Source organism: Pundamilia nyererei, unplaced genomic scaffold, assembly GCF_000239375.1.
Source record: "Pundamilia nyererei isolate P.nyererei 1_Seehausen unplaced genomic scaffold, PunNye1.0 scaffold00004, whole genome shotgun sequence".
Lineage (NCBI taxonomy): Eukaryota > Metazoa > Chordata > Actinopteri > Cichliformes > Cichlidae > Pundamilia > Pundamilia nyererei.
Window position 1 is genome coordinate 2,582,442 of NW_005187405.1, and position 23,079 is coordinate 2,605,520.

At 41.2% G+C, this 23,079-nt stretch overlaps 1 protein-coding gene across 1 annotated transcript in view; it reads left to right on the forward strand.

Moving 5' to 3' along the window:
* The window catches only part of LOC102192529 (protein unc-13 homolog A), a 34,649-nt gene that overhangs the window by 7,489 nt on the left and 4,081 nt on the right, over positions 1–23,079 (forward strand). The window contains exons 5-41 of the mRNA XM_013912738.1: positions 1,537–1,660; positions 2,324–2,394; positions 2,565–2,619; positions 3,018–3,047; positions 4,336–4,549; positions 5,873–6,961; positions 7,115–7,217; positions 8,478–8,521; positions 9,509–9,587; positions 10,030–10,035; positions 10,133–10,207; positions 10,317–10,536; positions 11,201–11,428; positions 11,597–11,738; positions 11,949–12,118; positions 12,288–12,403; positions 12,950–13,113; positions 13,317–13,470; positions 14,635–14,703; positions 14,936–15,025; positions 15,370–15,504; positions 15,589–15,716; positions 16,358–16,443; positions 16,543–16,669; positions 16,766–16,862; positions 17,846–17,989; positions 18,070–18,147; positions 18,570–18,647; positions 18,731–18,819; positions 19,183–19,326; positions 19,798–19,921; positions 20,062–20,067; positions 20,523–20,579; positions 20,678–20,758; positions 21,127–21,274; positions 21,739–21,795; positions 22,489–22,575. Of these exons, the coding sequence (XP_013768192.1) occupies positions 1,537–1,660; positions 2,324–2,394; positions 2,565–2,619; positions 3,018–3,047; positions 4,336–4,549; positions 5,873–6,961; positions 7,115–7,217; positions 8,478–8,521; positions 9,509–9,587; positions 10,030–10,035; positions 10,133–10,207; positions 10,317–10,536; positions 11,201–11,428; positions 11,597–11,738; positions 11,949–12,118; positions 12,288–12,403; positions 12,950–13,113; positions 13,317–13,470; positions 14,635–14,703; positions 14,936–15,025; positions 15,370–15,504; positions 15,589–15,716; positions 16,358–16,443; positions 16,543–16,669; positions 16,766–16,862; positions 17,846–17,989; positions 18,070–18,147; positions 18,570–18,647; positions 18,731–18,819; positions 19,183–19,326; positions 19,798–19,921; positions 20,062–20,067; positions 20,523–20,579; positions 20,678–20,758; positions 21,127–21,274; positions 21,739–21,795; positions 22,489–22,575 (4,909 nt within the window). The remainder of the gene's footprint in view (positions 1–1,536; positions 1,661–2,323; positions 2,395–2,564; positions 2,620–3,017; positions 3,048–4,335; positions 4,550–5,872; positions 6,962–7,114; positions 7,218–8,477; positions 8,522–9,508; positions 9,588–10,029; positions 10,036–10,132; positions 10,208–10,316; positions 10,537–11,200; positions 11,429–11,596; positions 11,739–11,948; positions 12,119–12,287; positions 12,404–12,949; positions 13,114–13,316; positions 13,471–14,634; positions 14,704–14,935; positions 15,026–15,369; positions 15,505–15,588; positions 15,717–16,357; positions 16,444–16,542; positions 16,670–16,765; positions 16,863–17,845; positions 17,990–18,069; positions 18,148–18,569; positions 18,648–18,730; positions 18,820–19,182; positions 19,327–19,797; positions 19,922–20,061; positions 20,068–20,522; positions 20,580–20,677; positions 20,759–21,126; positions 21,275–21,738; positions 21,796–22,488; positions 22,576–23,079) is intronic.

Here is a 23,079-nt window from a genome sequence, read left to right on the forward strand (position 1 = left end):
CTGCCTTCATCACATTCTTACCCTCCCTCCCCCTTTTTATGCCTCACTCTCACTCTTTTTTTCTGTCCTGCTGTCTTGTAAATGTTTTATGGTTCATGCTCACATCCCAAAGGAACATGTTTTAAATTTGTCATAACGGAGCCCAAAAGTAATTACTTGTGTTTGTTTAATGTGGGGAAAGTATTCAGATTCATTACTTAAGTAAAACTACATGTAAAACAAAGCAAAAGTCATCCAGTACACTAGAATTTAAAAATTCTTAAGTGTTCATGGCAAAATAGACTTATAGTAAGTATAAATTGTAGACCTACACTCACTGGCTGCTTTATTCAGTACACCTGCTGAACTGCTTATTGACACAAATATTGAATCAGCCCATCACATGGCAGTAACTCAATACACTGAGGCATGTAGACATGATCAATATGACCTGCTGATGTTCAAACTGAGCACGAGAATGGGTGAGAAAGGTGACTTAAGAGACTTTGAAAGTGGCATGAAAGTGGTGTGTTGGTGTCAGAAGGGCTGGTGTGACTATTTCACAAACTGCTGATCTACTGGGATTTTCCCACACAAGCATCTATAGGGTTTGCAGAGAATGATCCTAAAAAGAAAAAAGCTGATTCACACAAGCTCGTCAAAACCCGACAACAGAAAATTGGAAAAATGTTGCCTTGTGCTGTAATAGTCTCAATTTCAGTTTAGGCTCATGATAGTAGCGCAATGGTGTGGGGCATATTTTATTAGCACAGTTTTGGGTCCGTTAGTACCAACTGAGCATTGTATACCCATCCTCTGATGGCTGCTTCCAGCAGGATAACACACAATGTTGCAAAACTCAAATCATCTCAAACTGGTTTCTTGAACATGACAGTGAGTTCACTGTCCTTCAGTGACCTGCACAGTCACTAGGTCTCTCTTCACCTTTGGGATATGGTGGAACAGGAGATTTACATCATCTGTGTGCAGCTGGCAAATCAGCAGCATCTGTGTGATGCTCAAGTATATCAGGCATACCTTTAAAAAAGTGGCTAGTGAGTGTATAATAATAGTTGTTACGCAGGAAAAATATTTTATTTGACACTGATACTGTATGTGAAACAATGTGAAAGTGTCCTAATTTATAGTTACACAACTGTGCCATTTAATCTACTAACACAGGTTTTTTTTTTAATCTGTTACAATGTTTTGCATTTTATAAGCTAATCATATGTTCCTAATGAAATAGTACAGCATTAGTCTCTTTAATACTCTTAAAGTCTATAGACGCATGCAATAGTCAAACTCTTTGTCTGGATTTTGGACTTGAATTTTCTTTGTCTTCACAGTGAAATTAACCGCCTGGACCTGGGTCTGACAGTAGAGATGTGGAACAAAGGATTAATCTGGGACACCATGGTTGGCACTGTGTGGATTCCACTTCACAGCATCCGGCAGTCCAATGAGGTTTGACACTAACCACGATCACAACTTTAGAAATAGCTGTCAAGTGGTGGTTGAGGACTCTTCACTCAGTTTTATGTTTGTTTAATGCAGGAAGGTCCAGGGGAGTGGCTCACGCTGGACTCTCAGGTCATCATGGCTGATAATGAGATCTGTGGCACCAAAGATCCCACCCTCCACCTGGTTTTACTCGATACGCGCTTCGAACTGCCTCTAGGTGAGAAATCAATATTCACATCAAAACCAGAAACTGTCAGTTGGTGGGAAAAAATGAGAATTTGAAAATACAGGAAGTCATCAATCCTGTTGGCAACCGGGGGGATATGGAGCAAATAAATTATGTCTGTTGGTACATTTTCACAGCAAACAGTGATAAATGAGGACCAATAATTTCTGACTGATTAATTAAGCTGACCTACTTTTCAATTCTATGTTTGAGAGGACGTCGTGTGCAGATGTGTGTCATGGAGGGCAGTGTTTGTGCTCTTCTTTCTCGGTGATCAAGCTGTGTTCCACTTAGCATTGATTAGGTGTCATTTTCATGCTGTTTCCCCTTCCTGTAGTCAATATTGCACACCTGACTCCACAGTTTGTGGACCTGACCTATTTATAGGTACTTGGCTTTAGACCTGTAAGTGGAGGAGGGCAATTTTCAATGTCACTGTATCCTAGTTAGACCAAAGTTTCCAATCTCAAAAATATTTACGGATGGCTTGTTATACAATACTTTGTCTTCATTTGGGTCGCCTTTCATTTGTGACATAGAACAAAACAGTTCTTATGCAGACAGTCCTGTGAAAAACTATTTTAAGTGCTTATTTAGGAGAAGCTCTGTTTTTGCTGTGTTTGTAAGTGAGCCTTTCTCGCTGGTTGTTTGCAGATATCCCAGAGGATGAAGCACGGTACTGGGCCAAAAAACTGGAGCAGCTCAATGCCATGAGGGACCAAGATGTAAGTTGTTACCCAGTTTGATTTAATATCCCTACGGCACATCCGTACTTTTTAGGAACAAGCCAACATGATTAATTGGGGGAATATTTTGCAGTTTACGAGATGAAATCCAACATTTTCTCCACTTCTGTTTCATTATTTTTCAATTATCCTCACGGTCTCGGCTCCAGTACTCATACCAGGAGGAACAGGAACGCCCTCTGCGTGTGCCAGGAACCCAGTGCTGTAAGTAACCCGTCGCTGTTTTTACAAATCAGTTTGTGCTTAACAGGAGAATTATGTGTCTAGCTTCAGAGATGTAATTAGTTTAAGATCAGCATGTGCATGGTGCATATAACCACACGAGGGTTGTTGAGCATAAGATGGGGAAAAGGGCCCGGATATCTGCACTGTAAAGAGATCGATAGCGTTATCAGATATCCAGAGGCGAGCTCCTCCAGAATCCTCTATGTTTCGACCATTAACTCCGTCTGCAAGGCTTGCTGAGCCAGCTGTCTGGAAACGCTTTCCATTCACCACCTCCATCTTGGAAATTTGAAGTGTTTAATGGCACGGAATCATGTTTACGTTTTAACACCGGTATAATTCATAATCAATACTGACATCCTCCTGTTTCCCTGCAGGTAACTGGAGTCTGTGGGGAGACCAACAAAGTAAGTGTACATACACTCACACTTTCTAAATTGCTTTGACTCTGCAATCCATCATTAGATTTGAAATCAAGCAATATGATCAATGGAGCGCTGACTTTGAGCTTCAATTTGAGGTCGTTTTCGTGTAGTTGTATATCGGGTGAACTGTGTTGGAGTGATTGTGATTTCAGCCACCTCTGAAAGCTGTATTATATATATATACTATATTAAATTCCATATGTGGTAGTCACAGCAGTACAAACAAATATCTACTTCCAGTAGCAGTGTTACTTGTTACTGCAGGTAATAAACAGACCTTTGTTTACGGCCATGCTGGTAAACAAAAATGACTTCAATGACAAAGTTTACATATTATTTCAAGTAATTTCGATGAACTAAACTTTTAACATTAGTTACTGTTTTATTTATTTATTTTATACAGTGATAGAAAGAAAAAAAAATCAGCATCTCATTGTCCGGACATTCAAATCTACACAAAAAGTCTCCTTTGTCTCGCTTCCTTCCTGACTATCGCTTTCTCTCTCACTGTGATTAGCAGATGGTGTTATATAAGTGCCTTTCAGACTCACCCACACAACTGCAGCGATTCATCTCTCTTCACTCAGATTTAAAAAAAAGGAAAAAGCAGGGAGTGGGGTGTGATGATGGATGCTGAGCTGATGGAGAGGGGAGAAACAGGCAAAGAGAGAGAGAGACGGGGGGCACACGTGGGGGACATGAAGTTTGATGCCTTTAATTAGTGCTTTTACATGCCCAGGCGGATGAAGATGAAGGTGCGAGTGGTGCAGCGGCTGCCTCCATCAGTGGCTTTCAGAGTGCAAAAGATGATGGATAATGATGAATGATTAATAGATAGCTGGTTTCTCTTTTGACTGCTTCAGCACTGTTCAAGTCGGTCATCACTTCCCTCTGGGATTTTTAATCTAATCCAATCTATGGACACCACAGAAAAGTAAAGCGTCCCCTCAGCAAGCGGCATAGATTTACATTCGGCTATGACGGGAGGGTGAGAGGGAACATGCTGATATTCGTCGTGTGCTTCATGTTTCACTTCACTTTGAATGGCCTGCAGTTTATGGGTGTAGCTGGGGTTCAGCGGCTCATCTTTATTATCTGTAATTACCATAGTGTAAAAAATTGGTTTAGTGCTGATTAGAGCCTCTTATCTCTATACCACATGACGGTTTCATTATTTTCATGGTAAATTATTCTGAATTTCTTCTTCCGGCTATAGCAAATTGTGAAGTTTTTTTTTTTTCTTGCTATGAATGTGTGTGCTCCTCTGTAGATGAAGACCCAGATAGTGCTGTGGACGACAGAGACAGCGACTACCGCAGTGAAACCAGTAACAGCATCCCCCCTCCCTACTACAGCACATCCCAACCCAACGCCTCTGTCCACCAGTATCCTATCAGCCACCAGCACCGCAACTCCAGAAGCTTCTCTTACCCTCGCTCTGGCAACAGCCATGACCTCGACTACCACCATCAGAGGACTGTCAGGTGTGTTTCTGCTTTGGTGTAGGCGTGTCTGTCCCAACAGTACCATGGCTGGCAGATTAGATGTGATGTTTAGTTCAGCTATAACCAATTTTGTCGCAGACGTTTTGATCTTCTATAGTAAGAAAAGACACAGGGGATATTAAAAAAAAAGTATTTTTCCAGGTGCCTCAATAAGCCACGACAATATGATAATGGCCTGCATGAACAATACCTGGCACCTAAGTGGAAATCAGCCATGAATCATTCATGAATCATTCATTAATTCATGTCCGCCTGTGTTTTTCCTGCTGTGACAAGTCAGAAAGTCCTGTTAATGACTCAGTACAGTTAATGAAAATGTTCAGTGTCTTTGGTGCACATGCAAGCCTTTCATTGGTTCTTTCAGACAAAAAGCTGCATCTGTTTCAGAGTTGTTTACAACACTGTTAGACCTCTCAACATTTACATATCTTCCACAGAGTTAGAATGAAAATATACATTCATCCACACTCTGCTTTATGAATTATTCAGGTGGCAATCTCATGGTCAATACTGCACATAAGATTAGCTGTCTCTGTGAGTGTATTGGACAGGGCAACCTCCTCACATCCCCGCACATCCTTCTTCATCTCTTCCTCTCAGCTCTCTGCACTCGCTCCCTCTCTGCACTTTTGTTTTGTCACCGTGCTCACCATCCCTCCTCTCTTCACCGTCTGCCTCTCCCTCATTCATCCTTTTTCTTCTCTGTGCCTCTATTTTGTTTTTAATAACCCCATTCATCAAATAGCATGAATAAGTTTTCCCCATTTGTTGCATTTCTTGATGCTTTTTTCATTTTTCCTTGGTCAGCTTTCTCGGGGCCTCATACCTTTCTGTTCTGCTCTATTTCTTGCTACTTGTCTGGTACTCTTGTATCCCTGGTGCTTTTCATTGATTAGCCATCAGCATTATTTCAGGCGGCCTCAAGACATGTAGAAAAGGTATTTTGTTGAGCTGTCTAGCAGTGTATCAGCCATAAAGGGCTCTAATACAGTGCTCTATAAGCATTTTTAAGATAATAGTTCATAGAGGGATGGTAAACCATTTATTCTACATATGCCTAGATACTCACTAATATACATGTAATAATAGCATAAATTATAGTGTATGTATGTTTATTATAAAACTGTCAACCTTTTCTTAGTACCTTGGGTACTCTCCAGGCAATGCTGTCTTGCATTTTTATATTTTTCTCTTCTCTTCTCTTCTCTTCGCTTCTCTTCTCTTCTCTTCTCTTCTCTTCTCTTCGCTTCTCTTCTCTTCGCTTCTCTTCTCTTCTCTTCTCTTCTCTTCTCCTCCCTCCAGTCCCACTGGGAGCTATGCATCATCTGCAGAGCTCAGCCGGTGCAGCAGTCAGCTGAGCGAGGAAGACTACGGTGGTGAGTACGGGGAGAGGGACCTTTACGATGAGAATGACTCCTACCATTCCTGTCACTCCTCCGTTAGCTATAGTAAAGGCTCTCCAGACTGGGACCCTGATGAGACTCAGGGGGCGTACAGCGATGAAGGTGGCTACAGCAAAGATGGAGGAGAAGAGGCTGCTCTGTATGAGGAGGATGACGGAGGACTGTTATATGAAAGAGAAGAGGAAGGCCTCTATGAGGATGAGGAGATGATGTATGATGATGAGGATTTGTACAATTTGGATGGGACCCTCAGTGAGGACATGGAACCTCCCTTCACTCCCACTCCAACCTCAACTGCCCCTCCAGCACTTGATGTACCCAACTCCAGGCCCCCTCTAGAGAAGCAAAACTCCCTGCACCAACAGCAGCCTCCTGCTCAACCCTCTAACCAGTCCAACCAGGCTCATTCTGCTGGTATGGCACCAACAACACAGCCCCCTTCTGGTCAACAAACAGCCCAACCGCCCAAACAACCCCAGACCCAAACACAACCCCAGCCGCAGCCAGCTCCTTCTGCCACGTCCTTCTTCTCCATGGCCAAACCTCTAACAGCTGCTGTCACAGGATTGGCTTCCAGTTTCCTGTCTTCTGTCCCCACAGCCCAGCCAGCTCAGTCTCACCCTTCACCTTCAGCTGTATCTCAACAAAACCATTCTGCTGCAGCTAACTCTGTCCCTCCATCTCACCCAGCCACTTTGGCTAACTCAGCCCCTGCTGCATCCCAGCCCCCTTCCAAAGCAATGGGCCCTTCATCTGAGCAAACCCCATCTAATCTCAATGATCTGGCGACCCAGTCAATGTCATTTGAAGACCAGGCTCCCATGGTTGAGGAGGAACCATGGCTAGAGCAGGAAACAATGCTGGAGAAGGAGGCCAGAACCCCTCCCGCACAGAATGAAGAGATGATTCCCATTGAGCAGAAAGAGGAGAATTTTGAAGAAAGCAGACCCGTGACCCCAGATGAGGAAAAAGAGATGCCACCTGAGAGGTAGGATTGAAGGTTGAATGGAAATAAGATCAATTCACTGAATCAACAAAAAAAATCAGAGCTGAAAAGTTGTTTTCACAAAGATCTTTTCAGCTGAAAACAACTTTTCTTCAACTGAAAAAAGTCAAAAAATGTTGTTGTTTTTTCTTTTAGTCCTCCAGTAACAGAGGAGCCCAAAGAGCCAGTTGATCCAGCAGTTAGAGCCAAAGAGAACTGGCACAGACTCTACAACAAGGTCTTAGAACAACTCCGGGAGGTAAGTGCACCATTTACTCCCAGTCTCAGCTCTGACCGAGCCACACCCTTCCAGCCTCACTGCAACAGTCCACTCAACTGAGCTGTGTGCCTGATTCAGCTCCACCCAGTGATATCAAAAATACACCTCAGTTCCAGGGACTCTAAAGTGTCTACCAGGTCTCTGAAATATGTATGCGCTATCCATTATTTATGTGCAGAGGCAGGGTACATACACTAACTTCTTGAGTTCTGTTTTGATAGTGTTTTATGCAGACTTAATGTGTTTCATATTCTATAATTGATACCTTTTTGGCTTCCTTAAAAATAAAAATACTTGGCAGGGAGCAAACTTCATATTTTAGCCTGGGTGCAGCTCCACACCACTGCTTGACAAGAACTGCATGGCCTAGCCAGATACATTAAGTTTTGCTTGGTCGGTTTTCACTTGCATATTTTATTTATATATTATGTTGCTGTTCATTGCGTTTGAATTCAGTTGTGCAGAGAAATAATCACTTGCTTCGATGTTTATTTTGATGTGTGTTGCATTATGTTTTTGTACATTTGGCTTCCTTCCCCTCTCTTTATTTTGATTTTTTTTGTTTGTTTGTGCCAACCCGCTTTGTTTTCTTTCCAGTTTCATGTCATTGCCATAGTGACACTCACATGCACTTTGCTCGGCCATCATTGGAGCATGCTGACAGGTAGGTACAGCCTGAACGTGTTGCTTGAAAGACAGAAGGAAATGCGTCCTGCTGCATATCTATATAAACAGCCACCTTCGCTTCGTTCATTCATTTTTCACAACAATTTGACCTTTTTTAGTTGTATCTTTCAAGAGCTGAGCAGTTTGCATATGTGACATAAATTAATTGGCTTTCCAGAAACACCTTTGAATTGAACGTTTACATAAATAAGAGTACTTTGCATAGCTCCATAATCCATAGTAATTTACTGACTAAGTGGTTCTTTTGGTTCTAAATTCTGCTGCCTATAGAGTAAATGCCTTTGTAAACGCCATTATCTTTGTTTCACAGCTGTACAAAGAGCACACTAACTCTGTAATTTCTCTGACCCGCCCTCCTTCAAACAGTGATACAATAATTCACAATGGGATGGGGTCTAAATGTGAAGAGTTTAATTGAGCACTTTCATAATCAGATAACTTTCATTATGGTGATGCAGCTGTATTCATGCAGCATATTAAAGGAAAAGAAAACCCTGTAGGGACAAACTTCAGATGTCTTTTTTCTTCTTTGACATTCCTCCTCTTTCTCAGGCTCGAGGAGAGACGTCCAACTCGCTGTGGTTTGGTAAAGGAGGGTGAGTCGTTTATGTTCTCTTACATGACATTACATCAGACAGTGTTTCAGTTAGGTCAAATAATATATCAGCAATTTTACAAAGTACATGAGAAATTTGAAATATTATATAACTTTTTACAGGTAATAACTGTTTCCTTTCCTTTGAAATACCTAGACATTAAAGTGAAGCCACTCCATAACATTAACACTGTCTGAACCCTGAAATGTACAGTACATTGGCAAATATTGTTTATTTTTCCACAAAATTACCAAAAATGTATGCAGTAATAAAAATTACTAACAGAATAATTTATCTCTTTTCCTGTAAATTTTCTTACACACTACTTAAATGTACTCACAATATAATTGTTTCTTTGTTTCCTGATGTGTTAGCCCTGTTATTCTAGTAAATTTACCCTTTAAGTATTTGTAGGTAATTATTTTGTCATTTCAAGTAAAGTACATTAAAATTCCATTTAATTACTTGGGAAGTATGCACCTCAAGTACAATTAAAGTTATCCTCAGTTCATTGGTGAAAGAATCCTTTAGTGTTTTAGCTTGACAATCCTTTTTTTTTTTTAGCCCAGAAATGTTTCGTTCTCTTTTATCGAGGCTCGTTCAGCTTGTGGCATTAAGCCAGTAAGCACTGAACAGCTCTGGGGTGCCCCGACTTGGCTGGCAGGTCGTTTGTAGATGAGGGAGACATCAGAGCTCAACTGAAGCTTCATGCTGAAGAAATGCTACGTTAGCCGAATAGAAACCCAGCAGTTAATGCTAGGTGTGTGGAGTGTCATGCCCACTATTTTATACAAAGCAGCCGCTGTAATTAAACTCCCCAATCAAGTCCTTGAGAAGTCCTTGACTGAGCATTAAAAAGGACTGAGATAAATCCATCACCCTCTTTGTTCCAAATCTCAAGTTTATAGTAAAGCATTTTGATTATAAAAATATAAATACTGATGAGTATATGCATAAAAATTTTACTGTTTATTGTTCAACTTACAGAATGGGAGGTGCACTATACAGTATTGACAGCATGCCCGACCTTCGCAAGAGAAAAGCCATTCCTCTAGTCAGAGATCTGGTGAGAACATTAACACACACACGTGCACAAACACGCGGACACACACATGTAATAAACCCCACACTAAGAATCCTTTTTGTGTAGACACAATTGATTTCTGTCTACGATCTTTCCTCTGTCATTGATTTACTGTCTTTTATTTTGCGTTGTAGTTAGTTTTTCTTCCTCTTACCTTATGCATGATTGAACTTCTACTTTTCTAGTTCACCTGTTTTTATAATCAAAAGTAAATTTACTCCACCTGTAGCCAGTTTGATTGCTGTGCTTTGTTTGCTGATAAATGCTGCATAGCAGTAAATAAGAGTTCAGGAAACATACTTGTACACACACAGATCATTTAGATTCTGATAGCTCACTGTTTTAATATCCCTAACTTTGCTCACATCTGTTTTTGTCTCCTTCCACTCTGCTCCTGTGTTTAATCATTGCCTGATATCTTTAGGCGATGGTAAGTGTATTTTATTCATCAAAGAAATCAAATATTAGGATCTATGCAGTTGCTCCACACTTGAAAACATTTTTTTTGTTTGCCGTCTCCTCCTCAGTCTCTGGTGCAGAATTCACGTAAAGCTGGAATCACCTCAGCCATGGCCTCCACTACTCTCGGCAATGAGGAGCTGGTGGGTTTTCCTCCACATGTTTCTTTGTCAGTTTTTTTTTTCAGGACCTTCAGAATTTAATAAATAGCTGGACTTAAACATATGTTTCTTTTCTGTGTGGCACTTGCAGAAGATTCATGTTTATAAAAAGACCCTGCAGGCTCTGATCTACCCCATCTCCTCCACTACACCACACAACTTTGAGGTGTGGACAGCCACCACTCCCACCTATTGCTATGAATGTGAGGGACTACTCTGGGGCATCGCACGTCAAGGCATGCGCTGCTCAGAGTGCGGTGTCAAATGCCACGAAAAGTGCCAGGATCTGCTGAATGCCGACTGTCTGCAGAGTAAGGCCACACAGATTTTGGCACTCGTGCGGACAGGCATAAAACATACACATCTTTCTATTGCGCATCTGCACACACCCAAACTGTTTTAGCTCCTCCTGTGTATCCTTCTGCCCGATTGACATCCCATTATTCTTGTCCTCTGTCCACTCTCACATTCTCCTCCCTCTTCCTTTCCAATTTATCTCCTGAGTAATGTGCTGTCATACCCCTGCCCTTTTTCGCTCTCCCTTCTCCCATAGGCTTTGCATCCATACTGCTTTGTCTAATTTAGTTTCACAAAGAGTGACTTATCCAGTTCCCATCCTCATCTTAGAGTCAGTCTAGGCGATGCATAATTCATTTCTTCTGAGTCCAAAGATTCTTATAAGATCTTGATCCTGGAAACATTTGTTGATCTTTTTACAGTTACTTGACTATCTTGTTTTTCCCGAGTAGATCAATGGTTAAGTGGAGTCAGTCTCTGTCATTGTTTGAGGGAATTTAGGGGTTTGACTCCTGGCCAAGAAATGTCTTTCTAAATTGATCTGATGCTATCTTAACTTGGTGCCCAGTTTTAAGGAAATTTATTGCAGTGACTCGGATATATTCCCTTCCCAACATATTCACTCTATCAGCTATTCGTTGTGCATCCCTTCATTCATTTTTTTTCCTGTCTATTCAGGAGCTGCAGAGAAGAGCTCCAAGCATGGCGCAGAGGACCGGACCCAGAACATCATCATGGTCCTAAAGGATCGCATGAAGATAAGAGAGAGGAATAAGCCAGAGATCTTTGAGCTAATCCAGGAAGTGTTTGCCCTCGACAAAGCAACGCATGGCATGCAAATGAAACAGATCAAGCAAAGTGTGCTTGATGGGACCTCCAAATGGTCAGCTAAAATCAGCATCACAGGTACAATTGAATATACATTTATATATACCTACATGTTTGGAGATGTAAAGCCCATAGATGCAAGTTAGATTTTTATTTTCAGAAGCTGTTTTTTCTTTTTTTTTCTTTTGTAAGAGAGTTGAAAAGATGTTTTTATACATTTACCTTTGTCTCTCGCCTCTTGCTCAGTGGTGTGTGCCCAGGGCCTTCAGGCTAAAGACAAAACAGGCTCCAGCGACCCGTATGTAACTGTTCAAGTTGGAAAAACCAAGAAGAGGACAAAGACCATCTATGGTAACCTCAACCCTGTGTGGGAAGAGAGCTTCCACTTGTGAGTCCACTAGAAAGCCTATCATAAAAGTTTCAAATGCAAATAATATCTTATTAAAAGTTGTTGAAAATTAAATTTTTATGGTTTGTTTTTATGTCTAAGGCCCACGCAGTAGTTGTAGTTTATTTGGACTAATTTCCCCCACCCTTTCTGTATTACAGTTGTCAACTTTTTATGTTTTCCACCCGTTTGTCCCCCTTCTTCATCCAGTGAATGCCACAACTCATCTGACCGCATCAAGGTCCGTGTGTGGGATGAAGACGATGACATCAAGTCTCGCGTGAAACAGAGGTTCAAACGTGAGAGCGATGACTTCCTGGGTCAAACCATCATCGAAGTCCGCACTCTGAGCGGGGAGATGGACGTCTGGTACAACCTAGGTGAGTTTTTGTGGGACAGGAGAAGAGGCTGAAAAGGGGATAGTGAGTTAGAGATTAATGAGAATATCAACAAGTCAGTAAGAAATAACAGATAATTGAAGTGCTTGTCTGTTGTAGATAGGAGAAATTTTAGCCAACTAAGGGGACATTTCTTGCTTTCTCATGACAGACAAGAGAACAGATAAGTCTGCTGTGTCTGGAGCAATTCGGATGCACATAAGTGTGGAGATCAAAGGAGAGGAGACGGTGGCTCCTTACCATGTCCAGTACACCTGTCTGCATGAGGTCAGTCTGCACAAACATGTGGTGGAAATCCTTTAACCTCCTAGGACCTGGCGTCCACATATGCAGACATCACATTTTGGGTTATTTAGACCAAAATACTCAATTTTGCTCTACAAGGGCCTGATATCCACTTACGAGGACATTATACTGCTACTGTTCTATCAAAATTTTAAACGAATATCCTCATATGTGGCTCTTATTTTTCTTAAAAACAAAAATAAGGTTAAAAAAAAAATCTGGTAATTCTTTGTTTTTACATTCATCGGGCCCCAATATGACCAAATATCAAAGAGAAATTAAAAATGCATGCCGTGGAAGAGTTCAGGTCTTAGGAGGTCTTTTTGGAATATTTTAATTATTTATTATATCAGATCCAGTCAGTTTACTTGTGGATGTCACACAGTTTACACAGACATAAATGGGCACATTTAGGTCTAATACTATCATTTTATCCTGCTAATTGCTATTTAACTGCCAGTGATAATGTAAACATTTTTATAGCTTAGTAGATAAAATCGCCCTTACTTCCTCTTTGTATGTGTTCAGCATTTGTTCCAGTACACAACTGAGGAGCAAAACGGCGGTGTGGTAAAGATTCCTGACGCCAAAGGAGATGATGCCTGGAAGGTGTACTTTGATGAAACGGCTCAGGAGATCGTTGATGAGTTTGCCATGAGATACGGAGTGGAGTCCATCTACCAGGCCATGACGTTAGTATCCCAAACAGATCCACGAGAGCCAACTGTAAATGTTTGAAACGTGAAGTGCTGACGTGCTAATAAATGGTTTCATGAAGCACACAGTGCATCTAAATCTTGACCACACAGTGTATTTTCTTACCGTGCAATGCAGGAATATGAGATGAGAAGTAAATGTACTAAATCTTTGCCTTTTTGCCACATCCACCCCACAGCCACTTTGCCTGCTTGTCATCGAAGTACATGTGCCCAGGAGTGCCAGCCGTGATGAGCACACTACTTGCCAACATCAATGCTTACTATGCCCACACTACCCAGTCCTCCAACAATGTTTCAGCCTCAGACAGATTTGCTGCATCAAACTTTGGAGTGAGTCCCTGAAAGAGTTTGTCCTTTCTTATATGTGACTATACGCACATGGGACAATTTATTAGGTACACCTTACTAGCACCAGTTTTGACATCGTTCTGCCTTCAGAACTGCTTTAATTTGTCATGGCACAAATTCAGCAGTGTACTGGCAACATTCCTCAGAGATTTTGGTCCATACATAATAATGATGCTATCTGTTGACTGTGGAAGCCATCTGAGTGCAGAGAACTCATTATCATGTTAAGAAACCAGTTTGAGATGATCTGAGCTTTGCGACACGGTGCGCAGTTAGAAAAGGATGGTTATGCTGAGCAACAGTACTTGGATAGGCTGTGGTGTTTAAATGAAATTCAGTTGGCAGGAGGACGCCAGAGTGTACCAAGAAAATGTCACCCACACCATTACACCTCCACCAACAGCCCGAACCGTTGATAAAGGCAGGATGGATCCATGCTTTTATGTTGTTTACACCAAATTCTGACACTACCATCTGAATGTTGCAGCAGAAATCAGGTCTCATCAGACCAGACAGTGTTTTTTCAGCCTCTGATTGTCCAATTTTGGTGAGTTTGTGTGAACTGTAGTTTCAGTTTCCTGTTCGTAGCTGACAGGAGAGCCACCCGATGTGATCTTCTGCTGCCGCAGCCCATCTGCTTCAAGGCTCAACATGTTGTGTTTTCAGACATGCTTTTCTGTGGAACATTTGTTTATTTGAGTCACTGTGGCCTTCCTATCAACTCAAAGCGGGCTGCTCATTCCCCTCCAACTTCTGGGATCAGTAAGGCGTTTTCATCCGGAAAACTGCTTTTATACCATTCTCTGTACACCCTGGAGATGGTTGTGTGGAAAAATCCCAGTAGTATTGGCTGATTAGATATTTGGGTTAACAGGCAGTTGAACAGGTGTACCTAACAAAGTGGCCAGTGAGTGTATAGTGTAAGAGGAATTATATGATAACTTAAAAATCCTATGAGAAATAAAATAGCATCTCGCTTAAACACCCTAAAAAAGGACGTTAAATGTGTCGCTGCCTACTTTGTTAAACTTGTAATGAGCTGAACGTCATCAGATCCATCTTAACTTTGTTTAGTCAAATGGTTGCAAATAATCCTCCAGTCGTGTTACGTTCTTTCATTTTTTTCCTGCATCTTTTCCTTTGTAGAAGGAGAGGTTTGTCAAACTGCTGGATCAGCTGCACAACTCCCTGAGAATTGACTTGTCCATGTATCGGGTAATTACTTCTCTTATTTCTTTTAGAAAATGTGCTAAACAATTTCATTCTTAATTACACGCAGCTTACATAGTATCACAAGTGTTCCTGTTTGTCAGTCTCTTGCTCCTGATTTTCTGAGTGCATGCATCGTTTAAATAAGAAATAGCATGCTTTTAAGCTACTTCGACATAATATTATATATAACATTATATATGTTATATTTTTAAATTAGTTCTGTTTGCGTTTTCAGAATAACTTCCCTGCCAGCAGTCCCGAAAGACTGCAAGACCTCAAGTCTACTGTTGACCTTTTGACTAGTATCACTTTTTTTAGGATGAAGGTAAGAATTTTCTTTTCTTTTCTTTCTTCTTTTCTCTTTTTTTCTTTCTAAACACATTAGAAAAATGTCAGTACTTTCTAGAAGCAGCCTGAGGCACAAACTGAGAATCAGCCTCATCAGCATAACCCTACATAAACTTAAGCTATTAGCATGAAGCACTGTAATATGTGTGCGTGTGATCATTTTTGTGTGGCTGCTACTGTACACGGGTGCCATTTATGCAGCTCAGTGAGTTTACGGTTAAATTCCCAGTGAGAAAACCCTCCTGATGATGCTGTGTGTGCCTGGTAAATGCTTTGAGGTGTTTTCAGTTCAGCAATATGCTCTTTAATATTTGTTTTCAGGTCCAGGAGCTGCAGAGTCCCCCAAGGGCAAGTCAGGTGGTTAAGGATTGTGTAAAAGCCTGTCTCAACTCCACCTACGAATACATTTTCAACAACTGCCATGACCTCTACAACAGGGAATATCAGACAGACCCTGTGAGTGTGCCTCTGTTTTTGTGTACAGATGCTGCTGTTGCAGTTTTAGGGCCTTTACAGTGAAAGAAACCTTTCTCATTTCAGTCAAAAGCTGTCCCTCCAGATGAGCAGGGTCCCAGCGTCAAGAACCTGGACTTCTGGTCGAAACTCATCACCCTTATTGTGTCCATCATAGAGGAGGACAAAAACTCGTACACTCCTTGCCTTAATCAGTGAGTGTGTGCTTATAAGATTTGTCTGACTCTACGTAGTTATTATACACAGGCAATGCTGAAATATCAAGGCTAGTCTATGAAAGGCAGTCTACACGATGCATAATTCTTTTCGTCTGAGTCCAAAGATTCTTGTAAGGACTGACTAGTCTATGAAACGCTTTATTATTTAATGGGTGGTGGGTGTGATGGAACAAAAAAGGAACAAAAAGGGAAACAGAAGTTGTTATAAGACACAAATAGCATCCTTTCAGCACAAAATCCAAAGAGGGCACAATGTCTAGGAAATCAAACAGCTGTACAGTATCAACTCTATTATGTAACTGTGCTTGCAGCAGTCCCTTAGTTTATGTTCATAAAATAACTCCTGCAGCTTTGCTGGTTGTGTATTTTTAATATTTTAGTACAAATTTAAATAAACCCATAGCTTTTTTTGGAGGAAGAAAACTGAGAATAATAGTATCTTGATAATTTCATATTCTCTCTGCGGTGGATTTCTCTCTGCTGGCAGCTGAAAACATGCTGTGAAAGCACTGATGGAGTTACACAAGAAAGAGCCTGGGCTGTCTTGTTAAATAATACAGCACCATTACTGAATATGGAGCTGGATTTAGTCCTGAGCACTGTGATGTCTCCTTCAGGTTTCCCCAGGAACTCAATGTGGGCAAGATCAGCGCTGAAGTCATGTGGAACATGTTTGCACAAGATATGAAGTACGCTATGGAGGGTAAGTGTTCAGGGTGATGAGATGGGAGTGATGGGCTTTTTTTATTTTGGAATTTTTGCGTGTAATTTTCCTCACCCGTTCTTCCACTTTGATATTCAGAGCATGAGAAGCAACGCCTGTGCAAAAGTGCAGATTATATGAATTTGCACTTCAAGGTGAAGTGGCTCTATAATGAGTACTGCAAAGAACTTCCCACTTTCCAGAAGCACGTACCTGAATATCCAGCGTGAGTATTTTTCTATAGCACCGCATGCTTTTCCTGAAACATTTACCACCGTGGCATAAAGATTTATGTTGCCCTTTGTCATTCTGTGTTGTGCAGCTGGTTTGAGCCATTTGTCATCATGTGGTTGGACGAGAATGAGGAAGTGTCCAGAGATTTTCTCCACGGGGCCCTCGAGAGGGACAAAAAAGATGGGGTAACTGTTTTCAGACATGATCTTAGGTTATGTATTATCAGATTTTCAGGTGTTGCTGTAGTTAAATCCTCATATGTATCTGTTTTAAATACTGACATATGCATAAAACTTCATAAGATTACACCCACAATGTCAAACATTATGAGATGCAGTTTTATGCCTGCCTTATTTCGCATTTTAAGGAATAGTTAAACTTTTTTGGAACTACAAAAGTATGGAGGAAAATGTTGAACAATCACATTCTGTTGAGACAGCAGCTGAATACATAGTGAAAACTTAAATGAGGCCCATCACCTGAAGGCAAATTCCCCCGAAAAATGTATTCATGCAATTTTCATGCAAATTCTGGAATTTCTCATCATCTCTCCGACTCAGTGCATCCCAAACTAAGACGAAAGGGTTGAATGCCTCAAGGGAGTCAATAATGGCTCGATACTGACTCAATACCAAAGTGAAAAAATGCCTCACTGCACCAGTTAGTGCACACATACACACACACACACACACATAAGTACCATGAAGCATCTCACACTCTCAGTCTGGCTCACACCAAAAAGTCGATACAAAGCAGCTGAAGAGTCTCCCAGCTCATATGTCGGGGATCCTTTGGGTCCAATTACTGTCACCAGAGGCGGCTTCTGCTTTCCTGTGTCAGCAAAAAAAACGATCCCCAGGCTCCGGCGCTTACCATAACATTATTCACTTCTTGGCTAATGGCCGGGCTGTTAATGAGGGACTTGTTTCCCATCATGGCCCTCTGATCGCCTTGATCACCCTGATCCAAAAGATTTTAGAAGAACTTTTTTAAAATGCCGTCACAGGAAGCTGACCTCGGGGTCAGCTCCATTGTTCCAGATGTGAATTTCTCCCGTTGGTGGTCATCAGGGGATTCGAGCCCTGTCTGTGCTAATGTCAGTGCTCAGGTCAATGTGATGTACCGCTTGCTTCTAATACTTCTCCTGCTCTTTCTTGTTGATCAACAGTTCCAGGTAACGTCAGAGCACGCTCTGTTCTCCTGCTCAGTGGTGGACGTGTTCTCTCAGCTCAATCAGAGCTTTGAAATCATCCGTAAACTGGAGTGTCCTGACCCTCAGATCGTTGGAAACTACATGAAGAGATTTGCCAAGGTGACTTTCACCGACTAAATCTCTCACAGAGTGTTTCCCCGCTGTCATATATGTCTAACTATTACTATTTTATTTTTTAGACGATTGGCAATGTCCTGCTGTCTTATGCTGACATCATAGCAAAGGACTTTCCAAATCATGTCAAGAAAGAGAAAGTGGTAAGCAAGGAAAAACTGTGGCGCTCGAACTGCATTTTATGTTCTACACTGATTGGTGTAAATGGTCAAGTTGATTAATTTGAACATAATAAACTGTTCCTCAGTGTAATAGCTGTGCCCAGGTTGCAGCTCTCAAAGTGAATTAGAACTGTGTAATTAGCTGAATGTGATATAAGGTTGGGGAAACGTGGGCTGCACTCCCAGAGAGACTAGGAGGCCCCGGAGGTGCACTAATTACTGAAAACTCTTGCTTCTGCTACCCTGCATCAAAAGAGTGCTTTCACAGACAAGGCAATAAAAAGGTTGAGGCCTAACCTTGATTGATCACAATAAAAAGCCAGGAGCAGACAGAGGATGGGGATGGAGAGAGGGGGTGAAAGAGACAAAAGTGTGTGTAATGATTTTTCTCCTTCTCCCGTCAGCCATGTATCATAATCAATAACATCCAGCAGCTCAGAGTTCAGCTGGAGAAGATGTTTGAGGCCATGGGAGGCAAAGATGTGAGTTTCCAAATGGGCTGTTTTCATTTTGGTTGTTCTCATGTGACCCAGCTGTTGCACTCAACACATCTGTCTTCTTCCAGCTCAATGTGGAGGCCAGCGACTTCCTGAAGGAGCTGCAGAACAAACTGAATAGCGTCATGGATGACCTCAGCCGCATCTTTGCTGTCAGGTGTGTGCGTCTGTTTGTCACCCTGAAACCACAGTAGCTTTAACACACACTTAGAAAAATATTTGTGGCCCAAAAAAGCTGATTTTAAGTAATTCAATTACATTTAAATCTTTCATGTAATCTTGTTACATAAGTACAAACTGTTAAATTTTATCGAAAATAGTCAAATGAACTGTACTTGGCTGGTATACACTCGGTTTATACCAAGTATATTTTCGTTAATGATTAATAATCTGAATAAATAATCTTTTGATTTTCTTTTTTTCAGTTACATTTTATTCAAAATTATTCCATCACGTTCGTGGGGACAAAGAATAATTTTTTGAGTCCATTTCATTTGAATATTTCCACACGATGATATAGTTTCCAGCCGCAGATCGAGGATAACGTGAGGCAAATGGGGGACATCCTAGCCCAGGTCAAAGGTCAGACTGTTCCAGCAAATGGCAGTGTAGTGCAGGAAGCTGACAATGTCCTGCAACCCATCATGGACTTCCTGGACAGCAAGTAAGTGTCTCTCCATGGACCATCAATAAAGTTTAAAAAAACAACTTAAATTTGTCTCAAGAGTTGGGATCAAATGTTGAGATTTCTTGACCTTACCTAGAAAAACGGGAAAAAAATGCTTTTTATTGATTTTTTTTTTTTTTTTAAATGGCCACATTTTCAGTTGCTGCTTTTGCTATGAAAAATTCCAATATTTTGCACAATAAGCATTTTATAGAAAAAGAGGATTGCCATGAAACCAAATAAAGTTTTGCTCCCAGTCCAACAATGCCACCGCTAACAAAAAAACCAAATAGATACTTTTATTTTGAAAAGCCCTAGCCCAAAGCCTCAAACAAGGGTCATGTCTATTTTTTCCCTGTGGTTGTATCTGATGATCAAAATGAATAAAAAAAATTACACCCATGACTGAAATCGTGTTTTAAGCTGTTATAGTGTGTGTTAAGAGATTCTGTGTTCTTTGTGTTTTAGCTTATCACTGTTTGCTAAGATCTGTGAGAAAACGGTCCTGAAGAGAGTGCTAAAGGAGCTGTGGAAGCTGGTGATGAACACGATGGAAAAAACAATCGTGCTTCCGACCCTTACTGACCAGACGGTACGTGTTTAAAAAACAAGACAGCCGCCCCCCCGGATATTTTCACCCTTTTCCTCTTTAGTGTTTTGGTTTGCTGCGTTACCCTGGATTTGTACATTAACACATCTATCCTGCCATTTTTCTTGTTCATCCTTTCATAGGTGATTGTAAGTATATGTGCAGCCTTTTTAAGCATGAAGAAACACTCTTCTTTTTTAAACAGGGATCTTAACTTCACTCTTCATAGCCTTTGTCACTTTTTTCTATGTGGATACAGTGCATCAGTTCAAAAACTCAGTTCAGATGGCAGCACAGTGCACCAGAGGCAGCGTTACGTGACAATGAGTCCCTGCAGTACTGCTGACTGCACACTTAAGCACTTAAACTATAATCCTCCTTGCTGTTGAGAACTTTCCAAAGACGTAACCTTTTTGCTTTGTTTGTTTAGAAGGTAATTTTCACTCAAATCAACGTTACTAAAGTGCATAAACCAGCATAAAACTTGGAGTTTGCTCACCTGTCACCTTGCAAATCTTCCTCACTGGCACATCTCAGAAAACTCCACTTGTTTCTTTTATCCACTCACTCTGCGCCACCTGGTCTTTGTGTCTCTCCTTGACAGGGAACTCAGATGATCTTCAATGCTGCAAAGGAGTTGGGACAGCTTTCAAAGCTGAAGGTGATTAAAAATAGATGAGTGGAACAAGAACATGTCTAAAAAATTGCATTTATTGAATGTCAGCAGTACAGAATGACTCCTCTCTCCCTGTCCTGCAGGAACACATGGGCCGAGAGGAGGCCAAGGCTCTGACTCCTAAGCAGTGTGCAGTAATAGAGCTAGCGCTGGACACCATTAAGGTATGAGGAGGTGATCACATGTTTTTTAGGCAGCACATATTATAGAATCTCCCTACTTACTATGGACACTGTGATCATACATGAGACTTCTCTTTAAATCAATAGAAAAAAGAAGTATTCTCCATTCTTAATCAACCCACCTTAAATGTGACTCTTAATCACTGTTGCATCTGCCAGGTTTGGCGCACATTTAGAGATCTTTAAATTACTTCTTCATTGCTTGCATACTGACAGCCCTGATGCACGCTACAAGGCAGTTTAGTCGCACTCGCTCACATTACACGCTCTGCTTAGAGCTCGCTGTGTCTGCCGTCTATCTGCCATTCGGTTATCCTCAATAAGCGTGTCATGTCACATCTGTTACACAGCAATACTTCCACGCCGGCGGTGTGGGCCTGAAGAAAACGTTTCTGGAAAAGAGTCCGGATCTGCAGTCTCTGCGCTACGCCCTGTCTCTATACACGCAGGCCACAGATAAACTCATCAGGAAGTTTGTCCTCTCGCAGAACGCTCAGGGTACGACTTCAATCTGAGTCACACACACACACGGTCACAAGGTAGCTTCAAACAATTTCACACAAATAAGCTTTCAGATGTTCTAAAAGCGCTCAGCTGCTTATTCTTTGTTACTGTGGTTTATGGAATTAAACAGGATTATGGGATTAAAAAGAATGACTTGCTTACAGTACAGAAAATGCTTAATTCACTGGTTGAGTGAGTTATGGTAGGAAAACTGCAAAATACTCTTTGCCTTTGCTTGTTTTAGATACAAAGTATATAAGTTTAAAAGCCTGAAGATGGTTTGTAGGTCAGAGACATGTTTCTGGACACCTTGCTGAGGGATACCTAATCCTTTAGGTGTCAGACACATCAGCCAGAACCACTTCTATAAACTGTTGGGTTGGAAAATGATATTCATGTGCAGATGTACTAGTGTGAGCTTGTTCTTTTAATACTAACTTCCTTTCATTTCCCCTCAGTCCATGGAGGAAAAGGGATCAGGTACACAGCGAACGAAGACACACCACCAGAAAAAGGTACAAGTCTGCAGTGTTATGTAACGTCTGCATGTCCCCCAGGGCAAACCTGCAGCACTCAAGCTTCTGCTCAGATACATTTGTGATCAAACTGTCAGGAACCCAAGATAACCTGACTGCGAGCAGTGTTCGCTTTGGGCACAGCTCAGATCTCACTCTGCTCCCTCTTCTTTTTTTTTGCTCTTTAATTGATTAAAGTACATGCCCAGTTATGAAAGATGTAGCCTGCTACATAACAGTATGCATACCCTGCCTGCTGCATGAGACACAGAAACATGATATTTAAGACAGCAGTGGTAGTTAACTAAAAGCAGTGTTTGTCCAGTCTGTTTTAGTTTCCTTTCATATTAATCTCCTTTTTTCTTTTCAGTTCAGAGTTTGTAGTCTCTTTAACAAATTAAGATTTCTCACTGCATTAGAGTTTGCCATTTTCTTTGCATTACAGCTCGCACAAAAGCCGCTTTACCCGGCCACCAGATTATCTCAGAGAACTCCTGCCTGCGTGCGCACGTTTGTGTGTAACATCTGCATGTTTAAATATAGTTCACAGTCTGCTGATACATTACAATTCTTGAAGTCATACATCTCAACTGTGCTACATCAGGGTCTGCAGAAAACACAAGTTCACAGCCATGGAAAGATAAAGTAGGGGCACAGTTGCCTGTCATCCACTAACAGAGCGTGTCTTTGCAGCGTCTGGAGTGGATGCAGTCGGTGAGGGGGTCATGAATGTGGACATTTTACCCCAGCCTAATGGAGAACACAAGATCAGTGTGAAAGGTAAAAATAGCATTATATGTATTTTCACAATTTGTACAGATTTGGGTACTGATCAAGTAAAGTAAATAAGTAATAGATAAACAATTAAATGGCTTAAAAGTACCTGGGTTTTTTTACTACCTGCTACAGACAGTAAGTGTTTGAAAATAAAGGGCAAATCTTTCTGCTTAATTGGGCAGTTTTACACATCTGTTTTTTACAAATTTAGCCTGAAGAGTCATGCTGATAGATGCATGCTTTCATTCATTACAGCAACATTTCTGTGTCATGTAGAAAAAAGAAACACATAGAACTCTTGAAACTGCACTTCTTTTTCTTAAATCAAGATGTCTCAGGGGTGTGTGGTTAAACTTGTTTACACTAAAACAAAGGGGAACCGGCCCATTTACCATCAAAGTGGCCTGTATGTGGCCCACAGCGTAAAATGCACTGCTGTATACAAAACAAAGCAAAAGCCAAATGTGATTTTATTCTACTCAGTCTCGCCTCTCATGCTCTCACCAC